The following is a 15,331-nucleotide window of genomic DNA, read 5'->3' on the forward strand; positions in this document are numbered from 1 at the left end:
TCCAGAGGCTCGCACATCTCCACTCCTCGTCCGCTTTGTTGAGTGACAAGGGAAGGTTAACAAAAACATACCGCTTCAAAAGGAGGGGAGGGAAGGGAAAAGAAAAGGCGACAATATTTAATTTTCCTTCAGAAGGGAGGACACCGTGTCCGGTAGCGCAGGCCTCTTTTTTTTTTTTTCTCCAAATTTTGTTTGTACGAAGTGACGATGCCTACGGCCGATTCAACCTCTTCTGTTTTCCTGAAGACCCCAGCGGGAAGGAAATACATTCTTGAGCCGCCCATTACTATTGGACAGTTGCTTGACGTAGCGGCAAACCAGCTTCTTCTTGAAGTCAGCAATGCAAAATTCTTTTTAAATGGCTCTCTACTGTACGCTGCAGGAAAAGATGATACGGGCGCAAATGCAAATGTACTTCAAGAGGAGATCATCATTCCTGGTGGGAGATCCATTATTGTTGTGGCAAAACCACTCCAATGTGTGGCAAAGTGGGCCGCTGCAGAGGCAATGCGTAAAAAGGTTGACATAAAAAATAGCAGAGAACCACCTGACCAATCATCCCCGAAACGGTCGTGTGCTTCACCCCTTTCACCTTCTGAAAATGCTTCCCCACAAAGTGGCGGTGCAGACGAGCTCGCCAACGGTCCAAGTTTATATGAATTTATGAAGCAGTTTATATTTCTTCAGGGACGCCGCGGGCTCCGACAAATGCTTTACATTGCCAGAAATCAGTACGGTGACTTCCCACGAAGCCTCCAAGATCACCAAACTATGGTGTCGATTGTAGAATATGTAGATCGAGATCCAACGCGACTGAGGGATGTTCTTCGTACCATCCTTGAGGAGGAGCCGGATCTTTTTAGGTGGATTGAGGCAAATTCTGAGGTGTTTCTCGCGATAATTAACGGCCCTGTGCACCGACAGGAAGCGGCTTCTCCCGTATGGCTCATACGCAACATGACGGAGGCGTACCACAGACAAAATTCGAAGTGTGGTTTACCCCGTCGATTTGGCCAGCCAGAGAACCCCCAGCCGTTTCATGGCAGTGAGAGTCCTCAACAGAATGGTGAGGTCCCTGCATTGCGTTTGGTTGCTGCAACGCGGCCCCGCAACTTAGAGACGACCCACAACGCGGCGGCAAAATCGTCTTGCCAATCAGATATCCTCGTGGACGCTAAATATCGGAACGCTGCGGCGGAAAACACACTTGGTGCAGATGAGGAGGGTCGGCAACTCGTTGACGAAAGCATTGAGGCGGTTCAAACAACTTGCAATGCCTGGGAAGTTGCAAAGGATCGCTGGATGGTACCTGCTGAAGGTAACACAAATGTACAAGTAGTAAACCACCTGATGTGCTCTCGTCTTCGAGAGGCACAGGAGTCTCTACTGCAGAGCATGGAAGGTTACATGGTGTCACAACCGCCGTTATCTATGCTACAGAAAGTCTGTGAGCTTGGACAACAGTTGTGGCAGGACGGTGAACAATGGCTCATCAAACAAAACGATGTATTGGGTGCCTTTCAACACGCGTTGGCCTGTTTACTGTTTGAAACAGGGAGGGATTTGCTTACAGACTTTATTGACGCGAATAGCAAAAGTCCCCGTGGTTCACTGCGAAAGAAGATTCCAGCACGGGAAGGTGTTGAATACCACCCCTTGCTGGATCCGTCTGTTAGCTGGATCACACCCAATGGACCGGAGTCTCTTGCCAACAAGTTACGGGACTATACTGTGCGTGAGGAGGTAACCGTTGTGGTTTACACTAAGCTGTCGCCGAACCATGCCAACGCCTACGTTATCCACACGGGGCGGGTTTATGTTGAACCGCTGATAGTCGACGATACGGCAAGGTACGAGCTGGAGGATTTGGAAGTGTTATATTCTCTCATCTCATCAAGGGAATTTTTATTGCAGGACCCAGGAATGCGGAAGGTAACAGAAAGCAACTGGAACGACCTTATGGTCAAGTTGTACAAAAGATTCATAAGCCCTATTGGGATGCTTCTTCCGCAACCTGCCCATGATGTTAGTTCTCCCTTGTGTGAGGTGAAGCAGGTTTGCTTTATTCACACGTGGTCCTCCAGGCACATTCCGATCCCATTTCACGCGTTACTCAACCCAGTGGACTCAAAACCATGTGTCTTACGGTGGGCACCATTCGTTGCAGAGCGGCCTTGGCACCTTTTGGTAAGCGAGGGGATACCATGGTCCACTCCAGTTCCGCAGTCTCCCGTGATAACACGGCTTACCGCCCCTATTGCCTTTAGGCGGGAACCTCGGGAACCGGACAGTTGCTTAGTTTCGAAAACAAATATGGTAACGTACGTGAATGTTAACGGTACGCATTGCTCATCATTTGGGGAAAAGGAGTTGAATCAACCCTTGGGGGTGCTAAACAATGGACCAGTAGCGGATGAAGGGGGCATGTGGCAGGATGTACCATGGAAAACGTGGCTGACTGACGCGTTAGGGGACGTTCGCGCCGGTATTCCGACTCATGCTTCTATGTTTGGCCGTGATGAGCGTCACTTTAAAAATACCGCACTTCTCATTCATGAGGTGACGCGCGGCTCCGGAGATGACGCCAATTGTGAAGCCAACGGAGCGGATGGATCGGCGGAGGTAATCCGCGCAAAAACTCACTCAGTGATGATGGACAGACGAGTGCCGTATAATCAGGGTTCTGATCTGTTTGTTTCTCACGTCTGTGGTCGTGAGAGTGGTGTGGGCATTCACCGCTGTGCACTTTTGCCCGCCTTTAAAGTAAGTGAATATGAGCCGATAGAGGTGTACAATGCATTCTTCAGGCTTCTTGTTGAGACTGAAAACGCAACCACTGCACAGGCGTATCGCATGGCGTTGTTAGAATCATGGAGCTCTAATTTCAAGGAGGAGCCCTGGCGCTACACATCAGTAATGCTTTTTAACTACGGAGGTCCCATGAAAACGCTCGAGCACCTCTGTGGGGAGGGATCCGAGCCGCTCTCTGTAGTCAGTGAGGAGACAATAATAAATAATGTATCGGAACAAGCTGAGGTGCCTAGAACTCATACAGTTGGGAAGAGAACGAAGCGACTTTCTGCTCACCGTGACACAACGAATGGACGCTATGTGGAGGGCCGCGCCATCGACGTTATTTACGATGTCGTATTGCATGGCCTTTCCACCAGTCGTCCGGAGGGAATGGTTGCTATCCTAGATTGTATGATTGGTTGCATTGAGAAAAACCGTATAAGCCTCGAAAAATCTATAAAGAGACGACAGAAAAAACAGGACAAGGCATCGAAACAACTCAGTCTCTATTTGTGCTCCCGTTCATCACCAACTGGGGGCCACTCCGCCCGTGGCTCGCCTGGAACTGCGTCCGCCAGAGGAAAGGCTCATGCATCAAGAGGGAATTGCAACAAAGCTAATGATGAGATCCAAGAGGGAGTTATCTCACCACCTTCGGGACGAGGAGGGAAACGATCTCCATTCAAGCGGCGCTGAAAACAACAACAACAACTGCAACAGCAACAAATTTTCAACCGGTTTCTCTGTACGACGCAAAAGAAAACAAAAAAATATTCCAACGGATATACCGCGCACCCGCGCTTGAATGGGGAATATATTATTCACCTCTTCAGCCAAATTCACCCCCGTTTTGTATATGGTTGTGTTGTAACGTCGTTGCTTTGTTTTTTTCCTTTGTAGATCCACTTAGCGGGTCTATCCGATACGCAGCACGTTTTTCGTTTTCCCTTCTTTTACTATTATATCACCGAGTTCATATATATATATATACATGTATATTCTTTTGTTTTCCGGGACCCCCTGTCATTAGGCCCATTCTGCCCTTGCATTTGTATTTTTCAAACCGTTCACTCTCATGTTCGGTGAGGGAATATTTCAATGGTGGGTACCGAAAGAGCCAAAAGAAAAAAAAAGAGGAAGAGGGGGACGATCCTCCCCTTCCCTGCCGCAGGCGGGGTATTCTTCTCAATTGTGATATATCTTCACTTTTGCTCTTTGATCTGCCATTCTTTTGCGTGTACACATTTACGCGTCTCACTATCCCGTTGTATAGTTAAGCAAGCGGAAAGGGATAGTGAATTACGCAGGGGCTTTTGTGTTGTGTATTCTTTTCTTGGCCCCTCCTCATCCAGTAGTGAAGGTTTTTGTTTGTTTGTTTTTAATGTTCTCCACGGTATGTGGATCCCCGTAGCGGATGTTGCGACTTGTTTTCCTTCTACTTCCTCCCTTATTCTTCCCCTTCCCCCACGCCCCTGTGTTTCCTTATAAATATATGTACATTGTTCTCATAAAGTTATTTTTTGTCCTCTAAAATAAGGGTGTACTATTTTTAATTAGAACTGTTATCGAATTTGCCCCTCCCTTATTGGAGAATGAGTGTAAGGCACCTGTTTGGAGCCTTGCAATGGGTTACGACAGGGTCAGTTGCTGGACGCCCTCGGGATATAGAGGAGCGCGTTGAGCTGAACGGCCTCTCAGTTGGACCAAAGGACTGTGGGCGTGTTGTGGGTGTCGTCAATCCGCATCAAATAACAGAGGAACCGTGCGATAGTTTAGAGGGTCGAAGTGAGGGCGAACACGACCACCAAATATTGATGGACAGCACGCGTGAAAACTGCGTAAATGGGAATGATAACGTGCCGGTGCATTGTGGAGAGAAGCAATCAACGTATAAGCGTGGTGGGGGTTTCAACAATGAACAAGTGTTGCTTCAGTGGAAGCTGCGCCAGTTCGATCAGCTGAGCGCTAAAATCGAGGCAAACATGGCCCGGTATCGTCAATCAGGTGACCGACGGCGCTTGAACGAGATGGAAAAAGAACTCCAGGTTATACGAATTCTTAGGGGTAGTGCGGTGCGCTGCCTAAAAGATGTAGATAATGCAAACAGCCAAACAAGCGAAAGTGGCGCGCAAAGTCCGGGAGGCGTGTCGCCGTCACCAGTGCTAAGTGCTAGTCCCTCCGAAAGTGCTTCCCATCCAGCTGATAGTGTCTCCGATAATTGTGTATTTGACACGCGTGCGCCAGTTGAGAATGGGCTGTTCCAAACTCCATTGGCGGCTCCGTCAGGCTTGCCAAGTGGCGCGACTGCCACGGACGCTGTTTTAAATGAGGCAACACCAGTTCCCTCAACGGGCGTTTCCGCTCCACCAGTGCCCCTGGCGCCACAATCCCGAGAATCGTGTAAGGCCGACTCCGACGATGCCGTTCATGCACAAGATGCGCTGCAGCAACCAAAGTCGTATGATACCCGGTGCCCTCGTCGCCCCGAGCACCCGGCCGCAACCGCTGTGAATAATTCCATTAGGAAGCAAGGGATCCATCCCGCGGGGTCACATTCTGCAACTCCTGTAAACCGTTTTAGCAGTGCAGGTGGTAATTCCGAGGGTTGCGGGCCCACAACGAGGGAGGGGTCACCAACAGTTCAGTCTTTCATGCATCCGCGCGGAAGTGTGGGTCAGGCACCGACAGCAGCAGCAGTGCAAAATAAAAAGCCTAAAGAATGGCATGGAGATTATTTTGAGCCGTGTGACATAGGCGGGGGTGAGTCTACTTTACGTGATAAAGCGAGACGCGCTTCAGCAATAGCCACACCGACTAGTGAAGTTATTGATTCAGCAGCGTACCGCGGCTCCAGTGGAACACAATCTTCAGTTTCAGCGGTTGTTCACGAAATGTTTAATCGGTTAAAAAACCGTGGTTCACACTTACATGGGAAAGTTGCACCACCAGCAGCTCCTATAGTTCCTCGAAGCGAGGCAGCAGCAGAGGTGTCGGACGGCTTGTCCTCTGCAGCCCAAGCTGTATCGGTTCTTCGAAAACGTGGCAATGACCTTGTGAAGAAGGGACAATACAAGGAGGCCATACAAGTATACACAGACGCTATTAGATGCGACCCGGAAAACAATGTTCTCCTATGCAATCGAGCTGTTGCCTACTTACTCAACAACCAGTACAGGCTCTCTCTGATGGATTGTGAGAATGTGCTTTACAACTCACCAACCAATCTTAAGGCTCACTGGCGCGCCGCGAAAGCACTTCTGTATATGTATAGGACGAAAGAGGCACGGTATCACTACCGAAAGGCCAGTGAGCTTTCTACCAACGCGGCTGATGAGCGGCTAATAGCCGATGAACTGGAACTTCTTCATTCGGTGGAGATGTACCACAGCTGCAGTAAGGAAAAACACTGGTCAAAGTGTTTGTGGCACGCTAAACAACTTCTTCAAACTTTTAGCCACATCAGCCCAATAAATATTCCGTGGCATTGCCTGAAACTTGAGGCCCTTTTGCATTTAGACTGCTGGAAAGCATTGGAGGGTGTCAAGCAACTGAAGAAGAGCCATCCGACGTGCGCCGAGCTGTTCTTTCTCCATGCGAAGAGCCTGTTTTACTGCGCACACAATCAGCGCAGTGTGGCGGAGGCTCTAGAGCTGGTTCGGCACGCAGTTGAGCTGAAAAAGGCTGACGGAGAAGTAGAGGATAGCCGTTATATCGCCTTAGAGCGCAACCTCACGTTATTTGAGAGATGTCGTGATCGCGGTAATGCGGCATATAAGAGCGGAAACTGGTCAGAAGCATACGATGCGTATACTTCCTGCATTTCGATAGATCCACAGAATACTTCACTTGTTGCAATGGCATATTGCAACCGCGCAGCAACATGTATGCAGTGTGGCCGCTGGGCTGAGGCGCTGGAGGATGTCAATAACTCTATTAGCATCAACGGCACGGCACCTAAGGCATATACCCGGAGGGCTCACATAAACATCCATTTATTTAGCGAAAAAGGTGGAACAGATATACGCCTTCTTAAACAAGCTGTTAGCGACCTCCGCACGGTAGTAAAACTTGAGCCAAGCAAAGCAAACAAGCAGCATCTGGATGAGGTCGTTAGAATGACACAAGAAAAAGAAAAACAGATACAGCGCGCACACAATGATAATTGCAACCGCTATGGGTCTGGCAGCGAGCGCCATGACTGGCGTGGTAAAGGACATCAAAAACATTCTAGCTCTCCTGGTGCCCAGCATAAAGCTGAGGGCCAAGACAATCGACGACCATCGGTTGCGACCGCATCACACTCTAGAGCTCAACTTGTGCGGTTGTTGGGGTTGGAGACCACCGCCAATTTGGATGAACAGGCACTTGTGAGGGCATATCACAAGGCTGCACTTCAGTGGCATCCTGACAGGTGGGTTGGGGCACCCAAACATGAACAACAGGTAGCGGAGCAAAAGTTTAAGGAAATCAATGTTGCGTATCAAGCGTTGAAGCAGGTGATCGGCAATCGTTGACTATTAACAACAATATACATTATATATATATCTATATATACATATATGTGTGTTTTCTCTTCGCTCCCTCCCTCTTGCCGCAGTTACAATGTCTAGATCTACAAACTCATGGCGCATGAGTTTCTTTCTTTTTCGCAAGGCAATTAACATGTACAGGTGGTTTAGTGTTGCGTACACCTTGCCTTGACCCTTTTCTGTTCCTTGCCTTTTACCCACGTGTGAAAACCCCGGCTTCTCTGAGACCATACGCTGTTTGATCTCACTTTTTTGTTTTGTTTAATTTTGTTGGCGTGCGTATATATGTAACGTGTGTGTGTGTGGTGATGTATTAATATATACCCTTGTGCATCTACTGACGTATTTGAGTAAAACGAATCCCTATAGAGCGTACTAAAGGAAAGGGGATGAGGAAAAAGAAGAGGGGAAGGAGGGGGAGGGGAGGAATTTAGGGGAAGGTAATTACGGACGTTATGAAGGCACATCGGCCTTGTGTTAATAGAAGGACGGCGGTCATTCATTATTTGTGCACTATGGGACGTTAATGCACGGGCTAGCAACTCATTGCCCCTGGCGCCTTGTGTGCTCATGTTCGTTTCTTCTTTCCTTTTCCTTTTCCATTTTGTTTTGTTTTTGTTTTTAGTTCCGTACATATTCCTTTTTTTTTTCTCCCGTGTTCACGATACGACATCAATTGCGAGGTGGATGAGGAAAAGAAACACGTATTAGTAGAGCTTTAATCACAAGTGAAAGATGATAAACAAGAAGTGAGAGGAGGAAAAGGGGTAAACCCCCAAATTTACGTTAATATCTAAGTCATGTCTACGTTTAGCTGAATATGTGTGTGTGTGTGTGTGTGTGTGTTTATGTGGTAGGGGCCCCGGGGATACGTGGGATCGTGATAGAGGTTCGAATGCTATTCGTGGAAAGACTTCTTTATTTTTCTTTTTTCCCCCTCCCTTTTACGTTCTCTTTGAATTGTTTTATTTTGTTGTGCGTTGCACCGGTTGCCGGCACATTATAATTATTACTTCTACCATTTTGCGTTGTAGAAATGTGGTCTCGGTTTAAAACGAACGAGCGAGAGGGTGATTTGATGCAATTTGCCCCCTTTTTTATTCCCTCATTTCTCTGCCGTTCAAGGTATTACCGTGTGAGGGTGGAGGGACACATCCTTATTTTCTTTTGCGTTCTTCGCTTCCTATTTTCAGAGTGGCGATTTGACAGAATTATTATTTTTGTCATTGCGCTGTGCTTGGCACGGCTATAGCTACCGTCCCCGATGCTTTGTTGTGTTTACACGATATATGTTTTATCTCCTTTGTTATCTGTTTGTCGCCCAACATATATGCAAATAATTATATCTTTATATATCTGCATGCATTTCCCCCTTCTCTTATGCTGCTTCAAAGTGCGTGGTAGTCGTCGGTAAGTTGATAAGCGTATTTGGGGTTGCAAAGCGGCTAAAGGAAAAGCACCAAAGGTGGCGAAGTTTTGAGGAAAGGTAACTGAATTAGAGAAACTTGGAAAACATCTATAGGTGTGTAAAAATCCGAAAAAAAAATAGGTGAGGAAGGTTAAATCGAGGAAGCGGAAAGGAACGGGTGGTAGGATCATATACTGTGTGGAAAAGGCGGTTTGGTAGCGTTACAGTGTTAATCCATACGGTTCCTCGACAGCATTTTGCACTGCGCCTCCCACTTAATTTTCAAGGTGTCAGCCGTGTAAAGCTCGCAACATGGGCTCAATGGTAATCGGAGGTGACCGCAAGTCAATCTCCTCGGTCGAACCCCTCACGGCCCTTCAATCGAGTAACGCAACACCCAACAAGGTCAATCAGAGGCCAACTCCCTCACAGAGGGAACAAAAGCAGGAGACGTCAAAGTCACCGCTTGTTATGCGGGCAAATGCAGCTGCTGATGTGCATCAGTGGCCAGATTTTTCGGGATTCCGTGAGAGGAACGACATCTTCAACACCAGTAGTTTACCGCGCTCCCCCAATCAGAAGCAAATGGACACTCATGCAGAGAATAACAGTAAAGCAGAACTTACCTCACCGGCAAGTGAAGGTAGTGGACGTGTGATGGAACGAAGCATGACAGCGGCGGTATCCGCTCGAACATTTAGTGACGACAGAGTGTTAGATGATGAATCTGATATTGACATCGTCATTCACATGCCAACACATTACCAGCCGGGCCCACCGGCACAGATCCAGGAGAAGGAGGTCGTGTCATCATCATCCCCTAGTTGCAACACAGGTGTCGCACTGTCCACCAACGAGGTGCCCTGTAGGGACATTATTAATTCAGCGGAAAACGAGAAAGTTTCCTTTACTGGGGCATGTCAGCAAAAAGAGATTGCCCATCTAAACGAATTTGTTGCAGTGGTAAAGGAGGCTGTAGTGAAAGCTGTGGTTGAAATTCCCGCATCGCCAAAGCCTCAACGTCGACCTCGGTTGACCCGGGCACTTCTCAACAGGACCAGGGAAGTTACCTTTAAGCCGTACACCATCGAGGAGTGGCTGGGGGGCGTACAACTACTTGGGGACCAACCGGCTGCGGTTAAAATTTGTTCAGTGGAGAATGTTATACTCACGGCCACGATAGCGACAATGAAGGTGGAGGATCAGTTCACCGGAAGCAACGGATGCACCGATGCTAGATTGGAGGAGTCCACTAACTGAATAAATGATACTCTGCTGCTGGAACTTACCAAATGGGATTTCTATTGATACAATCTTAGTTTAAGGCAGCCCTTTGAATCAAATATTTCTGCAGCTTGAAGTTCCCGTGTATTTTCTGAGGGCGAGACATTTATAACGTAAAAGTGGTATTATTTTCAGATACATCGCCTCTTTCCCTCTATCTCTCTTTCTCTGGCGGACGTTTATTTTTGTTTTATACACACCTCCAGTGGTAATTTTTTTTTCTTGTATTCTCTGCGTGCTGAAGTTCCACTTTGTTCCGTTCCATGTTATAGAGTAGTGTGAACTCAAATGTGTGAGGGAAATAAGAGCTGTCTGATTATCTTCTGTGTGTGTTTGTGTTTGTTCGGGAAGTTCACGTGCAGAAGTTTATGCGTTACATTATTTTGATACCACTGTATTATTGAAATACCTCACAGCACACAACTGTTTCCTCCATTGATGTCTTGTTTCCGCAAGCATATTGATGTATGATACACATTTTCCATCTATTGTTCCTTTCCGTGGTCTTGTAGACAGATCAGCAATATCGTTTTTCAATTCTTTAACGTTCGGACAGCTAACGTTATTGTTATTGTCATTATTACTATTTTCGTTGATATATATTACGTGGGTTAAATTGTTGTAACCCAGGAGTACTCGTTCTGTGGATTTTGAGTTATTTTTTCCCCCTTTAACCCACTAGGTTTTCTTATTTTCTTCTCGTTTCTCAGATCGCGTCCATGGGTAAGAAAATGTGGCAAGGGCGGAAAAGGGAAGGGAGAGGGATGCGTAAAAGAAACGGAGAATTTAAACTGAATGTAATGATGGGGGAATCAGTTCTGTAGAAATAAACAAGTGATTCATCACTTTTTTTTTCAATTTGTCAGTGCTTGTTTGTCTTTTTTCTTTCCCTACTTTAGTTTTTTTTCTTTTTATTATTATTTTTTGATAGCCCTATATCCCACCCTTTCCTTCCAGACCCCCTTTTCCCAGTTGTGGATGTGTTATATATTTTTTTTCCTTTTCTTTTCCATCTTTGTTGGTACGTACTCGTGCACATCGTCACATGCTGCGAATGGTCTCTAAAAGCAGAATTTAGAGGGAATTGGTGACGGATTGTGGAGAGACATGTGAGGCGTGTGCATTTTTTTTTATGTCCATAACCACGCGCGTGTGTGTTTCATATATCTATTTATGTGTTTAAGTACCAGGGGGGGGAAAGAAGGGCGGGAGAATAAATAAATAAATGAAAAACAGATGAAAAGAGTGTCAAAGTTGATGAGAGAAATGACAAAAGAGACTCGAATGTGATTTGTTACTTTATCTATTTATTTGCTGTTTATTATTATTTTTTAACTTGTGTGTGCGTTTGCATCACTAAAACGTGAGCACAAGGGGATGAGTTGTCAGTGGCAGAGCCGTGAAGGAAAGGGGCACTATTTGACGTATATATATATATATATATATTCAATCTTACGTTTTATGATAACAATATAAAGTTATTATTACCAATGCTACCATTGTTTTTTCTCCATGTGCCGTCTTAAACCCTTGTGAAACGTCTTACAGCTCATGAAAGGGTGGCGGAAGGGAAACGAGAATAAATAACTTTTTCCTCTAACCGTAGTATTTGGTTTGCGCCCCACTACAGCCCCCCTCTTATACTTTTTCTTACCTTTTTAAAATTTTGTTTCAGCAACGTGGTAGCGCAGGGCACGAAGTGTTGCGTTGTGAACGGTCGCTCATTGTGCTACCAAAACGATGGACAGAAGCGTATGAACACAGACGGACAAAAAATAATATATGTATGCATTTGTGTGTTTGTTTATGCCTTGTAGTCTATAAATGTAAAAGCAGTTATGCACCTGATTCTGTTCGAAGTTGCTCTATAGGATCAGTGTGAGATGGAGTACTCGTGAGCAATACGGACACTAGTAATAATAATCATAATCACGATAATTATGGTCGCAATTTTTATAAATTCTTCTCACTTGTATATATAAATATGTAATTGTTTACTCGCATGTGCAGGAGGACATACTCCTCAGGTATGGAGAGTGGTGAAAGACTCTGCCGTGGGGCGGGGGCTGCCAAATATTTGCGTGTGTGTATGGGCAGGTGTGCTTTGAGAAAAGGAAATGATGGATTACGGGAAACAGGTTGAATGATTCAATACCCCAATAACACTTACCGATGCTATTCAAACCTCTTCATCCAAAAGGGAGTGCATATATGATTTCCAACTTATTTTTTTCTCATTTTTATTCCTATTACCATTACTATGATTATTATTTCAAATCACTATGGGCACTTTCTTTCGGCTCAGTGTCAATTTGCATTTTATTTTTGTTTCTCAGTTTGTTAAGCAATGCAATACACTCGTTCCTGCGTCGTAGTGATAGTTTACTGCAGTATTCCCTCGTAGCTAAAAGATATGCACCTCCAACTTCATTGAGGGGAGCGCATGAGGCTAATTTATGTCTGCTCGTGGGAAGTACCCAGCGTAATAGCCCTCTCCATTGTTTGCTGCTCAGCCGTGACTGATGATTTTTTTCTTTCTCTTACTCTTACTTTTCTTCTTTGTGTTGGTTTCTTGCCATTATAGGTTACAGCCGCTATTTTTTTTTTTTTTTTTGATAAGGCCCTGCAAAGGGGATCGTAAGCGGAAGGGGTATACGGTGCGATTTGTTTGAGCGGGCCGTTCCTCTGCTTTATATTTCCTTCAGTTACCGTTCTTTTAGTGGAGGGGGGCACCTTAGCACGAAGGGGAAATATAGGGGATGCAACACATTAACCATAGATTCAGTTACTTCATAGATAACTACATTCTACTACTTGCAGAGCGGTTTGGTATTCCACTCAGCACTGAGGCCCCTTCAGAACGCAGCGGCGGTGACGACGTTGACGATATCGATGGGAGCGGTCTCGCGAAATGGGAGCAAGTTGCCGAATGTGTGCGGGAGGCGTTGAGTCGCCCGAAGACGGCAGAAGAGCGCCAAGCGCTTCTTCACGTCGACGTGAGTATGCTTGATGCAAAGGTTTGCCGCGGGAGGTTGCAATATCTCATATGGCAAGCTGAAAGGTCGGTGGAGGGTGGGGTTGGGGAGAGGATAAAAGGAAAGGAATCACCATCCTTTTCGGTATTTAATATCACACGTGACTCACTACGGGACAAAATTCAGGGCATATATGCCTCGGTTCGGGATCATTTACCGAGCACAATCGCCCCTCGACGCAACCACAACGGGAATTCCACCGGGCCCGCCGTTCAAAGTGGTTCACAGGGAGATAAGGACGTTATGGATTACGATAGTGACGGTGACGGAAGCGAAGGCAGTCTTCATGTCGTTGATGTCGTTTTGCCAACGGAGGCGGAGGCTCGGCGTAACCGAGTGGTGGCGGAAGCTCGTGATGATCTTCTGTCGAAGATACAAAAAATGCAACTGGATTTCTTTGAGAAGCATAGACGATGGGTGGACGTTCCCTTCGATTTCGACACTGTTCCTAACGATGGTAGTGGGCCTGAGGAAACATCCCCTCAATCGGACAGCACTGGACTTTCGAAATCCGCCGCGCGAGAGGCACTGGAAAATGGAACTCCAACTCGGTTACCACCCAGTAGTGAGATGCCAGAGCCCACAATGCGCAACGAACTTGCAGGGGAATCTGATGGCCCTAAACTTGATCCGATAATGAGTCTTTTCAACGCCCTGCGGGAGGACCGTCGCGTCGGGCGCCCACCACGCCCTTCTCAAATGAGGGAAGAGGATTACGAAAAGCAATACGTGCATGCCTCAACAATGCCCTCCGCCCCCGCTGGGTTTCCTAATGCATTGGATGGACAAACTATCCGCCGTTTCAATGGGAGGCCGAGCACTGAGTCCGTGCGAACGCCGGAACCCGAAAAGCCGGCGAATGAGCCTCTGCCCATCAAGAACACCATCAGTAATGGCGGCGCCGTGACACATGAGGGGCGCGCACCACAGCTACGGGCAAATAGGTGGAATGTTGTGGAGTACGACGGTGAGGATAGCTCTGAAAGTGAGAGTAGCACCGATGTAGAATGCGTGACGTAGGTGAAGGGAAGGTTGTAGGCCTCTTCCCCTAATAGGTCATTACTTTCCGCTCTTATGACTCACCAGGTAACCACTTTTCTTTTTCTAGGGATGAGGGTCAGTTCACTTCCTCCCTGACTTACTGCGTCTTGCGTGTTAATATACCTGAGCCGTTCGGGATGTCGTCCGTTGGCGCTTTTCCGCCACGAGGGCCTCATGCATTCACACACGAACTACGCAGAGATATAGATGGTAGGTGAGTGAGGTAAGGCGGGTCATGCGGCGTGTGGGTTACGAGGCGCATGGGGAGGGGGGAAGAAAAAAGGAATGCGTATGAAATAAGAGTGGAGTGATGTAGTTAATAAAGTTGTGGAGGCAGGGAGGGTACATCAGCACCCGAACAATAGATCTTTCGTGCATGCATGTGGGGGAGTTCCTTCGTATACATCTGCGCTGTCATTATTACTGAGAGGGATGCTTGTTTCATCAAGTGAATTTGAAGTGGGCCGGCGAATGGACAAACCAGTGGGTTTGTGTGACGGTTAGTGACTTAAACTTAAAACAATTTCACGGTGTGTGCGCACCCTGAGGCTAACATGCGCCGCGTTGTTCTTCAACAGTTGCACCACTCAGTGTTCCGAAAAGAACGTTTCAGAATCACCCCTATTTTTAATCCATTTCTTTTTCTCAACTTGTGCGAAAAGGGTATTATTTTTGTCTCATTTACTTTTCCCTAGTGTCCTGTATCGGTGGAGGGGGACTGCTCCTCCAGAACACGTAAAAAATGGGGACTTAGGAATCACGAAGGATTAGCTCTTGATGGTTAGAGCTACACACTGTAGTATAATATGCTATCGGCCCCTAATAACTATAAGTTATAAATGTGGAGCGCAAGTTCTCGTAAAGCAGTTCGTCTTAAAAATGCTAGTGGTTGAGTGTGTGTTTGTGTGTTTGTGGGGATAGTCGGATCCACACCAAAGAGAGAAAGTTGTGAAGAGAGGCAGCAGCATCACTTGTTGGATGGTTATCCCTGTCACCAAACATATCCAACATTCCTCAGAGGCCGAGGTGCGGTGTGCTCACGATTATTGTGGTCTGCAAGCTGTTTATGTGCGTGAAAGCCCCCACTTTTTTTTTTGTGCTGCCGTAAGCGGTTTGGCCACTTTGGTCGATGTGACACGTGTATGTGTGTGTGCGTGGTGAGCACCTCGTTATGGGAAACATCGATGACTTGTATCTGCGTGTGCTGCTGCTTGGGGGTTGTTGGGACACTTTTTTTTCGG

General features: G+C 46.7%; 4 protein-coding genes across 4 annotated transcripts, besides 8 other annotated features; all 4 read left to right on the forward strand.

Moving 5' to 3' along the window:
- Positions 1-207: 207 nt before the first annotated feature.
- Tb10.70.1970 (hypothetical protein, conserved) lies at positions 208-3,489 on the forward strand (the record flags this gene model as incomplete). Its single annotated transcript, XM_817669.1, has 1 exon — positions 208-3,489. One exon carries the CDS (start codon positions 208-210, stop codon positions 3,487-3,489), a length of 3,282 nt encoding a protein of 1,093 aa, XP_822762.1.
- A 1-nt stretch (position 3,490) lies between these two features.
- Positions 3,491-3,519: a microsatellite.
- Positions 3,520-4,385: 866 nt separating this feature from the next.
- Tb10.70.1950 (TPR-repeat-containing chaperone protein DnaJ) lies at positions 4,386-7,307 on the forward strand (the record flags this gene model as incomplete). The annotated part of the gene is made up of 1 exon (XM_817670.1): positions 4,386-7,307. One exon carries the CDS (start codon positions 4,386-4,388, stop codon positions 7,305-7,307), a length of 2,922 nt encoding a protein of 973 aa, XP_822763.1.
- A 12-nt stretch (positions 7,308-7,319) lies between these two features.
- Positions 7,320-7,354: a microsatellite.
- Positions 7,355-7,701: 347 nt separating this feature from the next.
- Positions 7,702-7,763: a sequence feature (G-rich).
- Positions 7,764-7,895: 132 nt separating this feature from the next.
- Positions 7,896-7,974: a sequence feature (T-rich).
- Positions 7,975-8,143: 169 nt separating this feature from the next.
- Positions 8,144-8,175: a microsatellite.
- An 867-nt stretch (positions 8,176-9,042) lies between these two features.
- Positions 9,043-9,990, forward strand: Tb10.70.1930 (hypothetical protein; the record flags this gene model as incomplete). Its single annotated transcript, XM_817671.1, has 1 exon — positions 9,043-9,990. The coding sequence occupies one exon, from the start codon at positions 9,043-9,045 to the stop codon at positions 9,988-9,990; it is 948 nt and encodes a 315-aa protein (XP_822764.1).
- Positions 9,991-10,860: 870 nt separating this feature from the next.
- Positions 10,861-10,940: a sequence feature (T-rich).
- Positions 10,941-11,439: 499 nt separating this feature from the next.
- Positions 11,440-11,460: a microsatellite.
- Positions 11,461-12,237: 777 nt separating this feature from the next.
- Positions 12,238-12,286: a microsatellite.
- Positions 12,287-12,773: 487 nt separating this feature from the next.
- Positions 12,774-14,069, forward strand: Tb10.70.1910 (hypothetical protein, conserved; the record flags this gene model as incomplete). Its single annotated transcript, XM_817672.1, has 1 exon — positions 12,774-14,069. The coding sequence occupies one exon, from the start codon at positions 12,774-12,776 to the stop codon at positions 14,067-14,069; it is 1,296 nt and encodes a 431-aa protein (XP_822765.1).
- Between the last annotated feature and the right edge of the window lie 1,262 nt (positions 14,070-15,331).

This window comes from Trypanosoma brucei, chromosome 10, assembly GCF_000002445.2.
Source record: "Trypanosoma brucei brucei TREU927 chromosome 10, whole genome shotgun sequence".
NCBI lineage: Eukaryota > Euglenozoa > Kinetoplastea > Trypanosomatida > Trypanosomatidae > Trypanosoma > Trypanosoma brucei.